The sequence below is a fragment of the Apis florea genome, unplaced genomic scaffold (assembly GCF_048593485.1).
Source record: "Apis florea isolate Af1SG1 unplaced genomic scaffold, ASM4859348v1 contig_3203_pilon, whole genome shotgun sequence".
NCBI classification, from domain to species: Eukaryota; Metazoa; Arthropoda; class Insecta; order Hymenoptera; family Apidae; genus Apis; species Apis florea.
Window position 1 is genome coordinate 7,427,641 of NW_028256723.1, and position 14,371 is coordinate 7,442,011.

General features: G+C 21.8%; 4 protein-coding genes across 11 annotated transcripts; 2 read left to right on the plus strand and 2 right to left on the minus strand.

Moving 5' to 3' along the window:
* Positions 1 to 13: 13 nt before the first annotated feature.
* LOC100872523 (protein YIPF6) lies at positions 14 to 3,950 on the minus strand. 2 transcript variants are annotated; one of them, XM_086910719.1, is made up of 8 exons: positions 3,821 to 3,950; positions 1,580 to 1,818; positions 1,237 to 1,365; positions 952 to 1,030; positions 836 to 878; positions 636 to 767; positions 246 to 403; positions 14 to 158 (listed from the first exon to the last, which is right to left on the minus strand). In XM_086910719.1, the coding sequence occupies exons 2-8, from the start codon at positions 1,607 to 1,609 to the stop codon at positions 43 to 45; spliced, it is 687 nt and encodes a 228-aa protein (XP_086766845.1). In that variant the 5' UTR covers positions 1,610 to 1,818; positions 3,821 to 3,950; the 3' UTR covers positions 14 to 42. The 2 variants fall into 2 exon arrangements, with proteins under 2 accessions (XP_086766845.1, XP_086766844.1); XM_086910718.1 differs by lacking the exon at positions 3,821 to 3,950 and having other exon boundaries at positions 1,580 to 1,943.
* On the plus strand, positions 1,935 to 3,315 carry LOC100866681 (coiled-coil domain-containing protein 134). Its single transcript, XM_003692439.3, has 3 exons — positions 1,935 to 2,283; positions 2,517 to 2,726; positions 2,830 to 3,315. The coding sequence occupies exons 1-3, from the start codon at positions 2,082 to 2,084 to the stop codon at positions 3,174 to 3,176; spliced, it is 759 nt and encodes a 252-aa protein (XP_003692487.2). The 5' UTR covers positions 1,935 to 2,081; the 3' UTR covers positions 3,177 to 3,315.
* Positions 3,821 to 10,101, plus strand: Cda4 (chitin deacetylase Cda4). The gene is made up of 9 exons (XM_003692478.3): positions 3,821 to 4,066; positions 7,577 to 7,695; positions 7,796 to 7,907; positions 7,994 to 8,121; positions 8,197 to 8,402; positions 8,571 to 8,866; positions 8,941 to 9,187; positions 9,435 to 9,626; positions 9,706 to 10,101. The coding sequence occupies exons 1-9, from the start codon at positions 4,009 to 4,011 to the stop codon at positions 9,806 to 9,808; spliced, it is 1,461 nt and encodes a 486-aa protein (XP_003692526.1). The 5' UTR covers positions 3,821 to 4,008; the 3' UTR covers positions 9,809 to 10,101.
* Positions 9,263 to 12,431, minus strand: ND-B14.5B (NADH dehydrogenase (ubiquinone) B14.5 B subunit). Of its 7 annotated transcripts, none has more exons than XR_015292722.1 (5): positions 12,218 to 12,408; positions 11,635 to 11,809; positions 10,735 to 10,878; positions 9,710 to 9,794; positions 9,263 to 9,598 (listed from the first exon to the last, which is right to left on the minus strand). XR_015292722.1 is itself a non-coding variant. In XM_086910723.1 (5 exons), the coding sequence occupies exons 3-5, from the start codon at positions 11,807 to 11,809 to the stop codon at positions 10,600 to 10,602; spliced, it is 369 nt and encodes a 122-aa protein (XP_086766849.1). In that variant the 5' UTR covers positions 11,919 to 11,976; positions 12,218 to 12,416; the 3' UTR covers positions 10,515 to 10,599. The 7 variants fall into 7 exon arrangements, 3 of the variants coding, with proteins under 3 accessions (XP_086766849.1, XP_086766848.1, XP_086766847.1); XR_015292723.1 differs by lacking the exon at positions 12,218 to 12,408 and adding an exon at positions 11,909 to 12,211; XR_015292725.1 differs by lacking the exon at positions 12,218 to 12,408 and adding an exon at positions 11,909 to 12,193 and having other exon boundaries at positions 9,263 to 9,619.
* Positions 12,432 to 14,371: the final 1,940 nt, after the last annotated feature.

Here is a 14,371-nt window from a genome sequence, read left to right on the forward strand (position 1 = left end):
AAAATGTACAGTCTTCTTGTTATAATTATTTTATATTTTATTTTATGTAGTATGAGATATAACTAACCATGAAATTACAAAATAGAATAAAAATATTGGATATACAGCTAAAGCTTTCCTTCCTACTGGTTGACTATCACCAAGAAATACCATTGATGCTAAAATATATACAAATAATATTTGCAACAGATTTAAGGATATAATAAAGATTTATTGTGTGTTAAATTTAATAAACTTATACTAACCATATGTTGCCCACATAAATCCAATCATAGTAATAATAAATCTTAGAATAAATAAGAAAGTAGTCTGCTCTGTGATTAATATGATTCTACATAAAATTAAAGCAATGGCAGTTGGCAACAAGCAATATCCTAAGACACAAATACTTTGGAAGAAAGATCTATAACATACATATTAAAATATCTTTTAAATATGACAAATAAAATATAAAAATTTCTTTTGCTTAATTTATTTTTTTATTGTAACATTTTGTATTTATGAAATAAAAAGATTTTAAAATAAATTAATGTTGTTTTATTAAATAATAAAAAAGTTATCAATATTTTTAATAATTTCTACAAGTTATATACATAAAATTCATGCAACATTTTATTATAATTATTAATACTTACATATTGCCACCTAATAATTTGCAATTTAAAGTAACAACCATAGAACCAATCCATACAATTACAAAAACCTCTGCAAATTCTGGTCCTCCATCATTAAAATTATTTGCTGTATCAGAAGAACCTTGCAATATCCTAAAATAAAAAATTTATGATAATTATAAAATAAAACATTTGGAACATAGTACAAATATTGAACATACATTGCCATAAATGTACATAATACTAGTGGTCCCCAAAGATCCCCTGGAATTAAAAATCTTTGCTAGTTAAAAATGGATTAATAATTTATAATATAAATATATTTTTAAAAACTTACATTCTTTCAATAAGCTTTTTTTTTCTTTAGGATATAAAACATGATAAAATTTTTTACCCACTGCTCGAACATCCCTGAGCTGTAATTTAAAAAAGTATAATTTATAATAAATAATTTATATTAAATATTATGAAAAATTAAATATTAAATATAAATATAATTAATAAAAATAATATTATTATTTTAAAACATAAATAATAATTAATTGATATATTTTTTTAAATTTATGATAAAAAGTTTTTCATGCTGTTCAAACAATATTATAAAAAATTTTTGTTTAATTACAATTGTATCCCTGATTGGTTCATCTAAAGTATTAAATTCCGGTTCTCCAAGATTTGATTTTTGTTTAGCTCCTACTGTCAATTCACCTTCAATATTTTGAGGATCAGCATATTCCATTGTAACTTTAAACTTAAAATTAAAATATATTAATATTAATACACTTGTTTATTATAATTCATTTATTATTATATATACAAGAAAAACTTGTATTCAATATTTTTATTGAAAAATTAATTATATAAGATTAAAAATATTAAAAAATTAATCATAAAAGCATTGTATTTAAAAAAAAATAAAAAACATCGCATGTTTAATATACAATATCAAATAAATATATACTTACATCAAGTTTTGTATCATCTGTCGCTGCCATATTTGTTGTCGATATGTAACTCGAATTATAAAATTACTTGGATATAAAATACAAATATCATCATAGCAGATCAAATCATCATGCCATATGCATGTTACTTGAATTAAATTTTCAATATTTTCTTAATATCTTAAATGTTGCACTATTAGTATATGTACAGAAAGTTAATGCAATTTGGTTTTTTTTAAGAACGATGTTAATAAAAAAATCTAAAAAGATACATACATACATGATTTAAATTATTGTCACATAATTATAATGTATTTGCATATTTTTTAACTATTTTCGAAAATTTCAACACTAACGTTGACACATTCGATGTACTAAAGTTAATAGATGGCAGCACTATTATAATGTCGTATTTGTAAACTTGTGATTTTGCTCCTTCAATTGAATATTGATTAAGATTATATAATTATTCTTGATAAAGTATGAAGATCACTAACAATTAAAAATTATTTCTTGTTTCAATATGAATATTTTATTGTTATATCGTTTATATTCAAACAGTTTTTTATTCGATAAAATGCCACGCGTTCTCGTTTATATTGTCGTCGTGTCAATGTTGACATATATTGCACATGCGCAAGATATTTCTCCAGCTATAGAAAAACAACAAATCAACGAGAAGCCGCATAATAATTCATCTCAAATTAAAGTATACGAAGAATTATGTATCCATTAAAAATATTTATTGTATTACTTATTGTTTTTTATTTTTTTTGTTTCAATTAAATAATATATTGATATTGTAAGTATGGATCTATATAGATATTATATATAACACATGAAATTGTTATATATTATTTATTTATAATATAAAATATATGCAAGTATGATATATTATCTCATTTTGATTGTTTTATTATTTAATTTTATAAATATACCTTAACTAAAATTTTATTAGTCAAAAAATCATTTGAATATCAACGCAAGGAACATATTGAAGCTATCAAACGTCTTCAAAAAATAGATAATTATGAACGCTTATACAAAATGATTACAATTCTTGGTGAAAAGATGATTGATGTAATCGAAGCAAGTAAAACACTAATCGAAAGTGACGGTTTTAATCCAGATAATAGATCTTTGCCGCAAAATATTAGCATTCAAAATGGTAATTTTTTTTATTGATAATATATTTAAATATATTAAAGATATTTAATTAAAAATAAAAAAAGTTTTTGCAAAATTGAAAAATTATGTATTTTTCTTTTTAGCAATATCTACTACATTAGAAAATACAGCATTTTTTGGAGATATTCTTCTTCATTTTCCTCATATTGTTCATCGTATACTTAAAACACAACAAAAATGGAATTCAATCGTAAATTGGTCTTTAAATTTCACGTATCGAGCGAAATATTTATTAGATTCAGAAACAATTACTAAAATTCATTTAGCATCTCAAGAATTAAATGTGATAAAACGCAAACAGGGATATTTTAATCCTTATTGGCACTCTATTAATCTTCAGAAAGAAAATAGCGGAAAAATAAAAAAAAGCAAATTAGCAAAAAAAGAAAAACAGAAAAAGAAACCACAAATGACTAAAATTGAATTATAAATTATATATTATATATCTTTCATTGCATATTTGTATATATAATAATAAAATATATTTTTATATATTTTTCAAATATTTGATATGTAACAAGAAATTCTTTAAATGTAATTTTTTATATATTAAAAGTTTTAAAATATAATTGTGTGTTATTATTTTTAATGAATAATATTTTTTATGTTCTTATACCATCTTTTGCCATTATTTTTATCATTAAATTATCAAATTTTAATTTATTTATATGTTGTGTACTATACTACTTCTTATATATATGTATATAAAATTATATAATATAATATAAATAAAGACAGTTTTAAGAAATATAAAAATAAGTCATAAAAAAATTTTATAATATTTAAATTACAATTAATTAAATTACAATTTTTTTTTTAAAACTTTTAATTTTATCACGAACGGTTTACAATAGTAAAATTAATAAATTCTCAATAAAAAAAAAAATAAAAAAAAAACTTTCATTAAGAAATTAAAAAGATCGAGATCATTCGAGAAATTTTTGAAAAATCGTCAAAAATCTGAACTTGCAGATTTTACACGAAATTACGGAATGGTATAAAAGCGAATAAAAGATTTCTCGAACGAACGAAGTGGTAGAAAGTGGTCAGCCAATGAGCTAAGAATGTTCTTACCGTCCGGTCCCCGTAGTCCATGGCAGACACCATTGCTGGTAAATCCTGAGCAACAGTGTCGTGACACTTCTTTCTTTCAGTGCCCGTCGATGACGAGTGTGTTCGCAGAAATTTACTTTCGGATGCGAGTGCTGTGTAAATTGAATCGATCTTTAACGAGAATTGAAGAAAGCAATTTTTCGTGAAGAATGATGTTGAAAAAAAATCAATTATTGCTGTACGTCGTCGCGTCCATCATTGTTTCAGGTAGGAAAATACAGCTGCTCGTTTTAAAGAGAGATCGAATGAGAGATCGAATCCGTCAAACAATGTAAAACTCCTAGCTCCTCCTTTAGTGATTTTTCATCGTTAAGAGAAATTTTGTGGTTTAAGATCTGTCAATAATCGCTTGATAATAGATTTTTAAGATTACACGGATATGTATAGAAAATTTATATACTTTAAATTGTTCTTGTTTGCCTTGAGCAGATAATTTTTTTTGAATTGTAATCAATTTTATAAAAAAGGAATGAACAAGTTTGATTCTACTGCATATTGGTTGTTTTTATATTTTTCAATTTTTTAAATGGTAAATACAAATTTTAATCATTCATATCTCTCATTTTGATAAAAATCTTTTAATTACTAGAATAATCGAATCAATCAGTATAGTTGGCTCAAATATATTAGAAATGTGAGTCGATGCAATAAAAGAATGACCTTCTCTGAACATTCTCCTAGAATTAATAATTTGCAACATTTCACAGTAAAAATCTTATAGTATTCTAACAGAAGAGAATTAAACAAAAATAATAATTTTAATATTTAAAATATGCGATAATTATTTGATAACAAATTCAATAAGTGAAAATTAATATTAATTTTGGACAAACATATCATATAATATTATTTATCAATTGACATTTGTCAATCTCATTAATCGAATTCAAGATTTCTTTCACAAAAAATTTTATTAATAAATTATTTATCTGATACAATTTTTAAAATCAAACAAATTGAATAAAATTATTTATATTAATTACATATACATTCATATACATTCAAGAATAATCATTAACTGATTATACTCTAATAGAAATTTCGTTATTTCATTATTTAATATACCTAATATTTCAAAATTTTTTAGTCAAAATATGTTTAATATACTTTATAAATAAGAAAGAAATATGTAAACCTAATATCATGAATGAAAAATTAAAAAGTTATAAATAATATGAAAAAAAGAACAATTTAATGTTATTATAATAAATAATGAAGATATAATAAAGATATAATATAGATATAATAATGATATGATAATAATAAATCAATAATTAATATAACATATATATATATATATTAATTTAATTTAAAAAAATCATTAAACATTCATTTATTTTTATTTATAAAAGTATCTCAGGAAGATATAATCAAAAAGTAAAATATTTAATGATATTAAATTATAATTATGATTTAATGAATATTTAATCGATTTTTTAAATTGATTTTTAGAAAATAAATTAAATTTTAGTTATGCATACGAAACACTTTCTTTATGTTAAGAATGATAAAAATTTCTAGTTAATATTGAATTTGTTCTAAAGGAAATTCGTAAGAATCTTGTTGAGAGTTCGTAAGATGCGCGCCTATATGTAAATATTTTTACGATAAATAAGATTTCCATGAAATGTTAAAAATTTCTTATATTGTCACGGTGTAAATAAAGTTGACATAGATAAAAGTTAAGAAATCAGAGGAAGCAAAGAACCAACCAACATGCCGACACGAGAGAAGCGCCATTAAATTAGGTTCCCGGTCGGTGATTTCACTGCTGTTTACATAAGTTTCAACGTTTACGTATATGGTGTACCGTACATTTGCGACAGTATGAGTGTACCATGGCCGATGGAAATCTTGCACCTGAACGATTTACCACAACGTCATTGCCAGAGCAGTACCTTCACTTTCCACTTAACTGTTAAACCGATGCTTTTTGGCATCTGTGCACACGTGAAACTCGTTCCTATATGCATATATAACCTGTTTTGAAGATGATTAACTTTTATAAATATGCATGTTCGATTGGTATGGGCAACTTTGTAGAAAAAATTTTAATACTCGTATTGGAAAGATATACGATGTATCACAACGATAGTTGATATATACTATAACGAAACTAATAATCGACATAGATCGAAATAAAATAAAATGAAATAAATATAATTATCAATGAAATTTTGCATTTAAAAATGAAATAGCTAAGTTTTTTTTTTGAATAAATGTATTGTAGATTCTTATAATTCTTATATATATATATATTCTTATATAAATAAAATATTCCAAGTATAATCGACATTGTTCAGATATATTAATAGAAAATATAACAAAATAAAATCAAAATTTGTTATGTTAAAATTGTTTATGTAAAAAATAAACTATTGTAAAAAATAAACTAACATGCATTTAATGCTTATATTTATCATAAAATCGTAGATCTGAGATCTTCCTGGAATACTACTTTCTCCTGACAGTTCATCTGCACAAGATTTCAATGTGTTCGAAACGAATCTTCCTTCGTTGAATTAAATGCCCGACCACACGTAATTTCCTCATTCGTTGACTCGATCATAGCTACTTATTTACTTTTTCTTTCACTTTAAATATGTTCAACTACTTTTCCTTGAATTTTACGACTCGTTTTTTCGATATAAATAATATAAATAATGTAAAATATATGTATGATGCAAAAAATTAAATACAATGAATAATGAAGTTTCTAATATAATATTAATTATAAGAATTGCATTTAATTTAAATGAGAATTTTTTAAAATCAAAATAAATTTTACAATATACTTTGAATAAAAAAAAATTTATCATCAAATATATAATTTCGTTCGAAAATATTTTTTAAAGATAAATAGAAATAGCATTACATTTGATTATGTTCTTTTTAATTTTTGTTTGTAAAATAAAAAGTATTTCTATAATTATAGATTCCTGGCACGATTATTGAACACGTCCTCAAGAATGCTGACATAGTAAATGACAACATTCTTCCCAACTAGACGATTAAAAGAAAAGATTAAAAGACTTGATTCAAAAGCATTCCACAGTTTGCATATTTATTAGAGACTTTCTTGAATATAATTTTAGAATAGTGAATGATTAAATAAAATTTAAATTCTTCAAATTTTATTTGTTTAATCAAAAAAAATTCAAAATTTAATTCTTTTTTATTAAAGAGAAAAATATATTGTGAATGATATGAGTAAAATTTTTATCGTTTTTATCGGCAAAAAAGTATTTTTCATTCAAGACAACTACCTAACACTTGTGAGTCAATGTTGGACCTTGATCTTGCTATTGGTCTATATATATATATATATATCTAATATATATGGATATGCCTAATATTTCAACTTTCATTTTTTACAAATATTATTTTACATATTTCTCTTTTTGATTTTTTTTCGATAATTTACAAGATTTTAAAAATTTTATCTTTTTTAATAAAGATATTTGTGCATTTTTTTTTTTTTAATTAAACATACATTTTTCCAAGACAAATTTTGTTCTTTAATTTTAATATCTTTTTGAAAATATAAATATTTATTTTTTGTATTCACATTAATTTATAATAATTTTGTGATTACGATTATATCGATCTTTTCGAACTAATTGTGGTTCTGATACAGTAAATTTTAAAAAAGAAATCATATTAAATATTTGTGAACTTTCATCATATTTATTATATATAATATATATCCATTCTTAGTTTGTGGACAGAAAAATGCAAAAAAAGATGAAGAAAGGAAAGATGAAGAATTCAAATGTCCTGAAGGTCAAGGCAATGGTAATTTTGCAGATCCAGCAACATGTAGAAGATTTTATCAGGTGAATATACTCAAATTTAATAATATAATAATAAATATTTAATTACAAAATATATGATGCAAATAATTTTCGATTAAATTTTTATACGTAATTTCAACAGTGCGTTGACGGATACCCATATCTGAACAGGTGTCCATCAGGATTACATTTTGATGACATTAGTAAATTTTGTACTTTTAAAAATGAAGCTCGTTGTGGACCTATTGCTACAAGTGAATATATATATTTTTTAATAATCATAAATTGAGTTAACTTTTAATTAATTTTATATTAATGTAAAATTTATTCTGAATATCAGCTCCAGCACCTATCACTGAACCACCAATTGATTTAGCAGAAAAATGTGATCCTGCAAACTGTCAGTTACCTTATTGTTTTTGCTCGAGAGATGGTACAATAATTCCTGGTGGTCTTCATCCAGATGAAGTACATATTTCTTATTTTTTTTATTGTTTTTAATAATTATTAAGAAGATTTTTAATGCAAATTTTTTTATTTCAGACACCACAAATGATAATAATGACATTTGATGGAGCAATAAATCATAATAATTTTGATCATTATCAAAAGATATTTGCAACTGACCGATTAAATCCAAATAATTGCCCTTTAAAAGGCACATTCTTCATTTCTCATGAATATTGTAATTATAATATGGTTCAGAGTTTAGCACATGATGGACATGAAATTGCTACTGAAACTATATCGTAAATATTGGTTTTCTTTTTATTTTAAAGAGAAGAAACAAAAAAAGATAGTGTATTATTTTATATAATTCAATTTTTGTGTCAATTTATTACTTTTCAATAAATTATATTTTTTAAGAGATTTTAAAAAATATATTGATGTTTACATATATAGTATTTATTGCATAGATTACAAAAAGGATTAGAGGATAAAGGATATGAAGAATGGGTTGGAGAAATGATAGGAATGCGAGAAATACTTAAACACTTTAGCAATATTTCAATAAGTGAAATTGTGGGCATGAGAGCTCCTTATTTAAAACCAGGTCGAAATACGCAATATAAAGTAGTGGAAGATTTTGGATACATATATGATAGTAGTATTGGAATTTCTCCACTAAAAGTACCAATTTGGCCATATACACTTGATTATAAAATTCCACATGAATGTAAAGCAGGCACGTGTCCTACTAAATCATTCCCAGGTAATAAATTTTATTTATTTTATTATAAAATTCATAATATTTTGAAAAGAAAAACACATATTTCATTTATTTAGGGGTATGGGAATTACCACTTAATGCACATTATGTTGAAAGTTATGAAGGAGGACATTGTCCTTACTTGGATCAATGTGTGCTTCATAATCATGATCCTGAAGAAGTTTTTGAATGGTTGCAAGAAGATTTTAACCGTTACTATGAACAAAATAGGGCACCATATATGATGCCTTTTCATACTAATTGGTTTCAAATAAAGGAACTTGAACGTGGGTTATCAAAATTCCTTGATTGGGCAGTAACATTGTAAGTGATAAATAATCTTTATGTCATAAAATTATATTTGGTTTCATTGTTATTTAAAAATAATATACAAAAGAATTAAAAACAATGTGATGAAATAATTTATTTATATTAAACTTACAGAAAGAGATATTTTTATTATTCCAGATATTTAATATAAAAAAAATAGATATTTAAATATAGAAATAATCTGCAGATTTTAATGTTTTTAAAAAATTCTTATAAATTATTAAAATAATTATATTTACAGACCTGATGTATATTTCGTAACAGCCACTCAAGCATTAACATGGATAACTGATCCAAAACCGATAAAATCTTTGAATAATTTTGAAGGATGGTCATGTAAAAGAAAAGAAAATCTTCCTGGACCACCATGTAACAATCCAAATAAATGTGCTTTAGATTTCAAACCTACAGAATCAAATTTTACTACTACAAGGTAAATAAATAATATATAATAAATATATCAAGTTATCTGATATTTTTGAACTTAAATAATAAGAAATATATGTTCATAGGTACCTAGAAACATGTAGGGAGTGTCCTAATAAATATCCTTGGTTAGGAGATTCTAAAGGAACTGGATTATATAATGATAATTATAATCCTGAAAAAAAATAAAAATGTTTAAAACTTAGAATAATAATTAGAATTAATTCTTTTTGTTGTTGTTTATGAATAAAATATATAAATGTAAAATACATATGATAAATGTAAAAATTTTTCAATTTGAATGCAGTTCAAAACAACATTTTATAAAAACAAAGAATCTAAAAAAAAAGAAAAGTAAAAAAAATATAAATATCCTCAAAAAATTTCAAAATATTAATAAATTTGATAATATGTAAAAATTCATGCAATAAAATATACCTGTAACAGAACTGCAAATTAAAATATACTGAAATTACAAATTACTTTATTAACTTTAATTTTTACATAATAAATAATTTATTTCTTTTTTATATATTTATAAAAATTCATTCATTATTATTTGTTTTATTTTATTTAACTATAAATGATAGCTTATAATAATGCTGAATTTATTACTATTATTTTTTATTTTAAATTCTTCTTTCAATTCATTTCATTTTTATTTATATAGGAAAAAAAAGAAATGAAATGTAAATTTTTATAAAAAAAAATATTAAATTCTTTAAATTTTTACTAAAAAATACAATTTATAAGTTATTTCCCACAAAAAGAAAATGAAATTTTTTTTTTAATGGGAAAATTTTAAAAATTCTGAAATAACTTGTTTTTTGTTCCTTATAATTTAAAAGGAAATATTTAGGAAAAATTTATGTAAGTGGAAAAATGAACATACATGTTTTAATAGCCATATATTTCATTTTTTATTCACTATTAATAGAAAAAATTATGCTACATAATAAGAATGAACACATTACAGTTTTTCAACGACATGGATTCCATGGCTCAAGAATATCTGCATATTTTTTATATTCTAAAATATTAAATAAATTTTTATAAATGTAATTTTTAATTTAATAACAAAAATTTTTGTAATAATAAATTTTGTAAAATTTTACCTGGTTCAGGAAAATATTCTGGATGACGCATTATGTAATCTCTCATAATTGCATCTTTTCTTGCAGATTTTATTTCAAATATACTATGTATAAAATATCCAAAGAGATTACCACCCAAAAATCCAAGTAACATATAAGGTTTATCTAATAATTAAATATTCAATTCTTAACATATTAATATCACATACATTCATGATATAAAGGAAAAAAATTAAACTTTAAAGAATATCAATATAAATATAAATATATACAATTAATAATTAATAATCTATTACATTAAGATTAAAAAATTTAATGTTTTATACTATAATATAATAACGAGAATGAATAATATAACAATAATACACTATATTTTCATTATATATATATATATATATATATATATATTATATTTAACATTAAATTAAAAAATAATAAAAAAATTCTTTATCATAAGTTATTTTAAACTAAGAAAAATTATTATTAATTAACTTTTATTTTAATAATAAAGGATTATTCATTTCTAATCTATTATTTCTTTAAAAATAATAAATTATTGAAAAATAATAGTATTTTATAAAAACTAATTTTTTTTTATTAAGAAAAAAAAATTTTTATTAAAACAAAAAGATTATAAATCGTATTTGATCAAAATTAAAATATATATATATTGTAATAACAATTTTTAACGATATATTTGTTATTGCTATTTGCAATTAATAAAGAATAGCAAAGAAAAAAACAAAAAAATATAAAAAATATTTTTTATCAAAATGTACATTTAATATCTTATTTTTGTTATAATTTTTTAATTTTAAAAATAGAATTCATCAATATTATTTCATAAACATTCTGACAAAGTTATTATTGCTAGGTTAGTGTTAACCTATTTTACAAAAATAACGTAATTCATAAACGTACTAGCATATGTAGGCTTTTTTTGAATTTTATTTAATACCACTTGTGCAAATCCAGCCGTTATTCCCGCAATCGGTGCTAAATAATATTTAAAAATATAGTTTGATTGATCTAATGCTGTAGGTTCAAGAAGATCAAGTGCCCATTGAGCAGGAAATTTTTCCTCTTTCGCTTCCATCTATTCGTTTATTGATAGTTAACAGAGATAATAAATTATTAAACGTCGTTATTCATAAACGAAACACATATATTTTAAAATCACAGTAACTATACGTACGTAACTTAACTATTTTAATCACATATTTTGCGCATACGCATACGGGTATTATCACGTGTTTACCTCTTCTGATTTAAAAGAAATGAAAGGAAACCAAATAACCAATATATTTTCAAAGAGTTAATATTTTCTATAAGCAAATCTGATTCAATATATTAGATTACAATATTTGATTGTCACGATGTTGACATCAATAATTCAAAGAAAGATTCTGATATTTAATAATCAAAAATATATTACTTCAAGAAATAAATGGAAACGCAAAAAAAGAATTTTTTGAATGCCAAAATATTTCTCCAAATCACTTACGATATATATACAATTGAATAGAATAGATTCTATTGAGATTCTAATCCATAAGTTGTACAATAAAATAAAATTAATCAGAAATCGGTATTATATTCTCAAGTGTTATAGATGAAACTAATATAAATAATAAAATAAATAGTGAAACAAGGACGGAAATGAGGTTAAAATATATTGATATCAACGCCATCTCTAGAGTGCTACAAATAAAATATAGAAAGAAAAGATATGAGACAATAAAAGAAGATATAGCGTAAAAATGAACTATTAACGCCATCTCTTGACGACTTTCTAAAAATAGAATAAATTTTAAAAATAAAAGATAACGGTCATATCTCTTATTCTTTTACCATTTTTCTTCTTTTTTCCACTTTTTTCTCTAAAAAGAATTTGATACAAATTTTAATATAAATATAATCATAAATTAAAAAGAATTTAGAAAACGATTTAAATAAGAATAAATATTCGAGGAGTAGACATCGAAATCAAATGAGAGAGTAAAAAAATTGATTTTTATTTTATATTTCAATTTAGACATGTTATAGCGGATGTTAATAAAGAAATTTTATATAAATAAATAGATTGGACTGCAGGTAATGTGTAGCTTTTAGCTTAGTATCAAATTTTTTTAGAAATTAATCTTTTTAAATAAAATTTTTCGAAGAATAATTTATGAAAATTGATACCAATTATCATGTTTCATCGCGAGGAGGTGACTATGTTTCGAGACCTACCTGAAAAAAAAATAATTTAAAAATAATGCTCAAAACACGAATACTTGAAAGGAAAATAGTGAGTCAACGGAAAGAGTGAATATTCAAAGAAGAAACCAAAACGCGTTCAAAAAGAAACTACCGAATCACCGTCGACCTCGCATCAAAAAATTTAAAATATAAATTTAAAATATTTCGAAAATTTTTTAACGAGATATTTGTAAAATAGTTTTTAAATTTTGGAAAGTAATGCCAATTACCTCTCACCGACAAGGAGGTGACTACGCATCGAGACCAATATATTATTGAAAATAAAATAAAAAAATAAACGAATAATTAAATAATTTAATAATAGATAAATAGATAAAGAAATAAATAAATCAAAATATAAATGTTTAAATAAATAAATATATAAATAAATACAAAAGTAAATGAAAGAATAAATTAAAAATTAAAAATATAAATAAATGAGAAAATAAATTTATTTAAATGGAGAAATAAATAAAGCAATAAATAAATATTGATTAAAAAAAATGACTTAATAATATGTAATATATTTGCAATAATATTGAATATTTATTTAGAATGGATATTATAAAAATAAATATTCAAAAATTATTTTCAAATTATTTTCAGAATTTATTTAAAGTGTTATAATTGTAATCTACTCGTCAAATACGTTCGTAGAAAAATGAATTATTATGCGCGACTTATCTCGTATTTATAGAAAATCGTACGAAGTTCAACGAATATATACGTACTTTGCCGATTGTTTGAAAACTAATTTTTTGAATATATTGGTTAATAATTTAGCACTTTTTTAGATTTTTATTATTAATTTATGTATTTAACAATTTATTTCAATAATCAATATAATAATTGATATATATTTTTACAAATTCAAAATAGATTAACTGTTTTATAATTGATATTGTTATGATATTTGATTTATAATTAATATTGTTGATATAATTATATTGATTTTTAAATTATAGCCGTGCTAAAATATTAATTAATTGATTTTTTTACACAAAGAATATTTATAAAATAATCACTAGTGAATTTATAATATAATAATTTTTAATTTTTTTATTTATGCATATTAATAATTTATTAATTAGCAATATATGCAAAAAATAATTATGAAAGAATCATATAAATGCTTAATATATAATGATTTAATTATTAATAATTTAACAATTTTTTAGATTTTTATTCTTAATTTATACGCATAATTTATCATAATAATGTGATGATAAATACATAATACTATGATATGAAGAATAATTTTTATATTATATTTATATTATATTTGAAACTTTTATAATAATATAATAGTAATTTTGATAATAATTTAATTTATAATAATTTTTAATTATAAATGTTGAAAAAATGTTAAATATTATGAATGTTTGAATGAATTTTAATTATTATATACACAATA

What these genes read in the sequence shown, in the direction of transcription:
- LOC100872523 (XM_086910719.1), bottom strand. Translation starts at nt 1,609, where the DNA reads ATGGCAGCGACAGATGATACAAAACTTGAT. An exon ending in TTATGTACATTTATGGCAAT is followed by an intron (nt 768 to 835) that starts GTATGTTCAATA and finishes TTTTTATTTTAG; the next exon opens with GATATTGCAAGGTTCTTCTG. An exon ending in ATTTATGTGGGCAACATATG is followed by an intron (nt 159 to 245) that starts GTTAGTATAAGT and finishes TATATATTTTAG; the next exon opens with CATCAATGGTATTTCTTGGT.
- LOC100866681 (XM_003692439.3), top strand. Translation starts at nt 2,082, where the DNA reads ATGAATATTTTATTGTTATATCGTTTATATTCAAACAGTTTTTTATTC. An exon ending in TAAAGTATACGAAGAATTAT is followed by an intron (nt 2,284 to 2,516) that starts GTATCCATTAAA and finishes AAATTTTATTAG; the next exon opens with TCAAAAAATCATTTGAATAT. An exon ending in AAATATTAGCATTCAAAATG is followed by an intron (nt 2,727 to 2,829) that starts GTAATTTTTTTT and finishes TTTTCTTTTTAG; the next exon opens with CAATATCTACTACATTAGAA.
- Cda4 (XM_003692478.3), top strand. Translation starts at nt 4,009, where the DNA reads ATGATGTTGAAAAAAAATCAATTATTGCTGTACGTCGTCGCGTCCATC. An exon ending in TTGTGGACCTATTGCTACAA is followed by an intron (nt 7,908 to 7,993) that starts GTGAATATATAT and finishes TCTGAATATCAG; the next exon opens with CTCCAGCACCTATCACTGAA. An exon ending in GTGGTCTTCATCCAGATGAA is followed by an intron (nt 8,122 to 8,196) that starts GTACATATTTCT and finishes TTTTTATTTCAG; the next exon opens with ACACCACAAATGATAATAAT.
- ND-B14.5B (XM_086910721.1), bottom strand. Translation starts at nt 11,809, where the DNA reads ATGGAAGCGAAAGAGGAAAAATTTCCTGCTCAATGGGCACTTGATCTT. An exon ending in AAAAAAGCCTACATATGCTA is followed by an intron (nt 10,879 to 11,634) that starts GTACGTTTATGA and finishes TTTAATTATTAG; the next exon opens with ATAAACCTTATATGTTACTT. An exon ending in AGAATATTTTCCTGAACCAG is followed by an intron (nt 10,650 to 10,734) that starts GTAAAATTTTAC and finishes TTAATATTTTAG; the next exon opens with AATATAAAAAATATGCAGAT.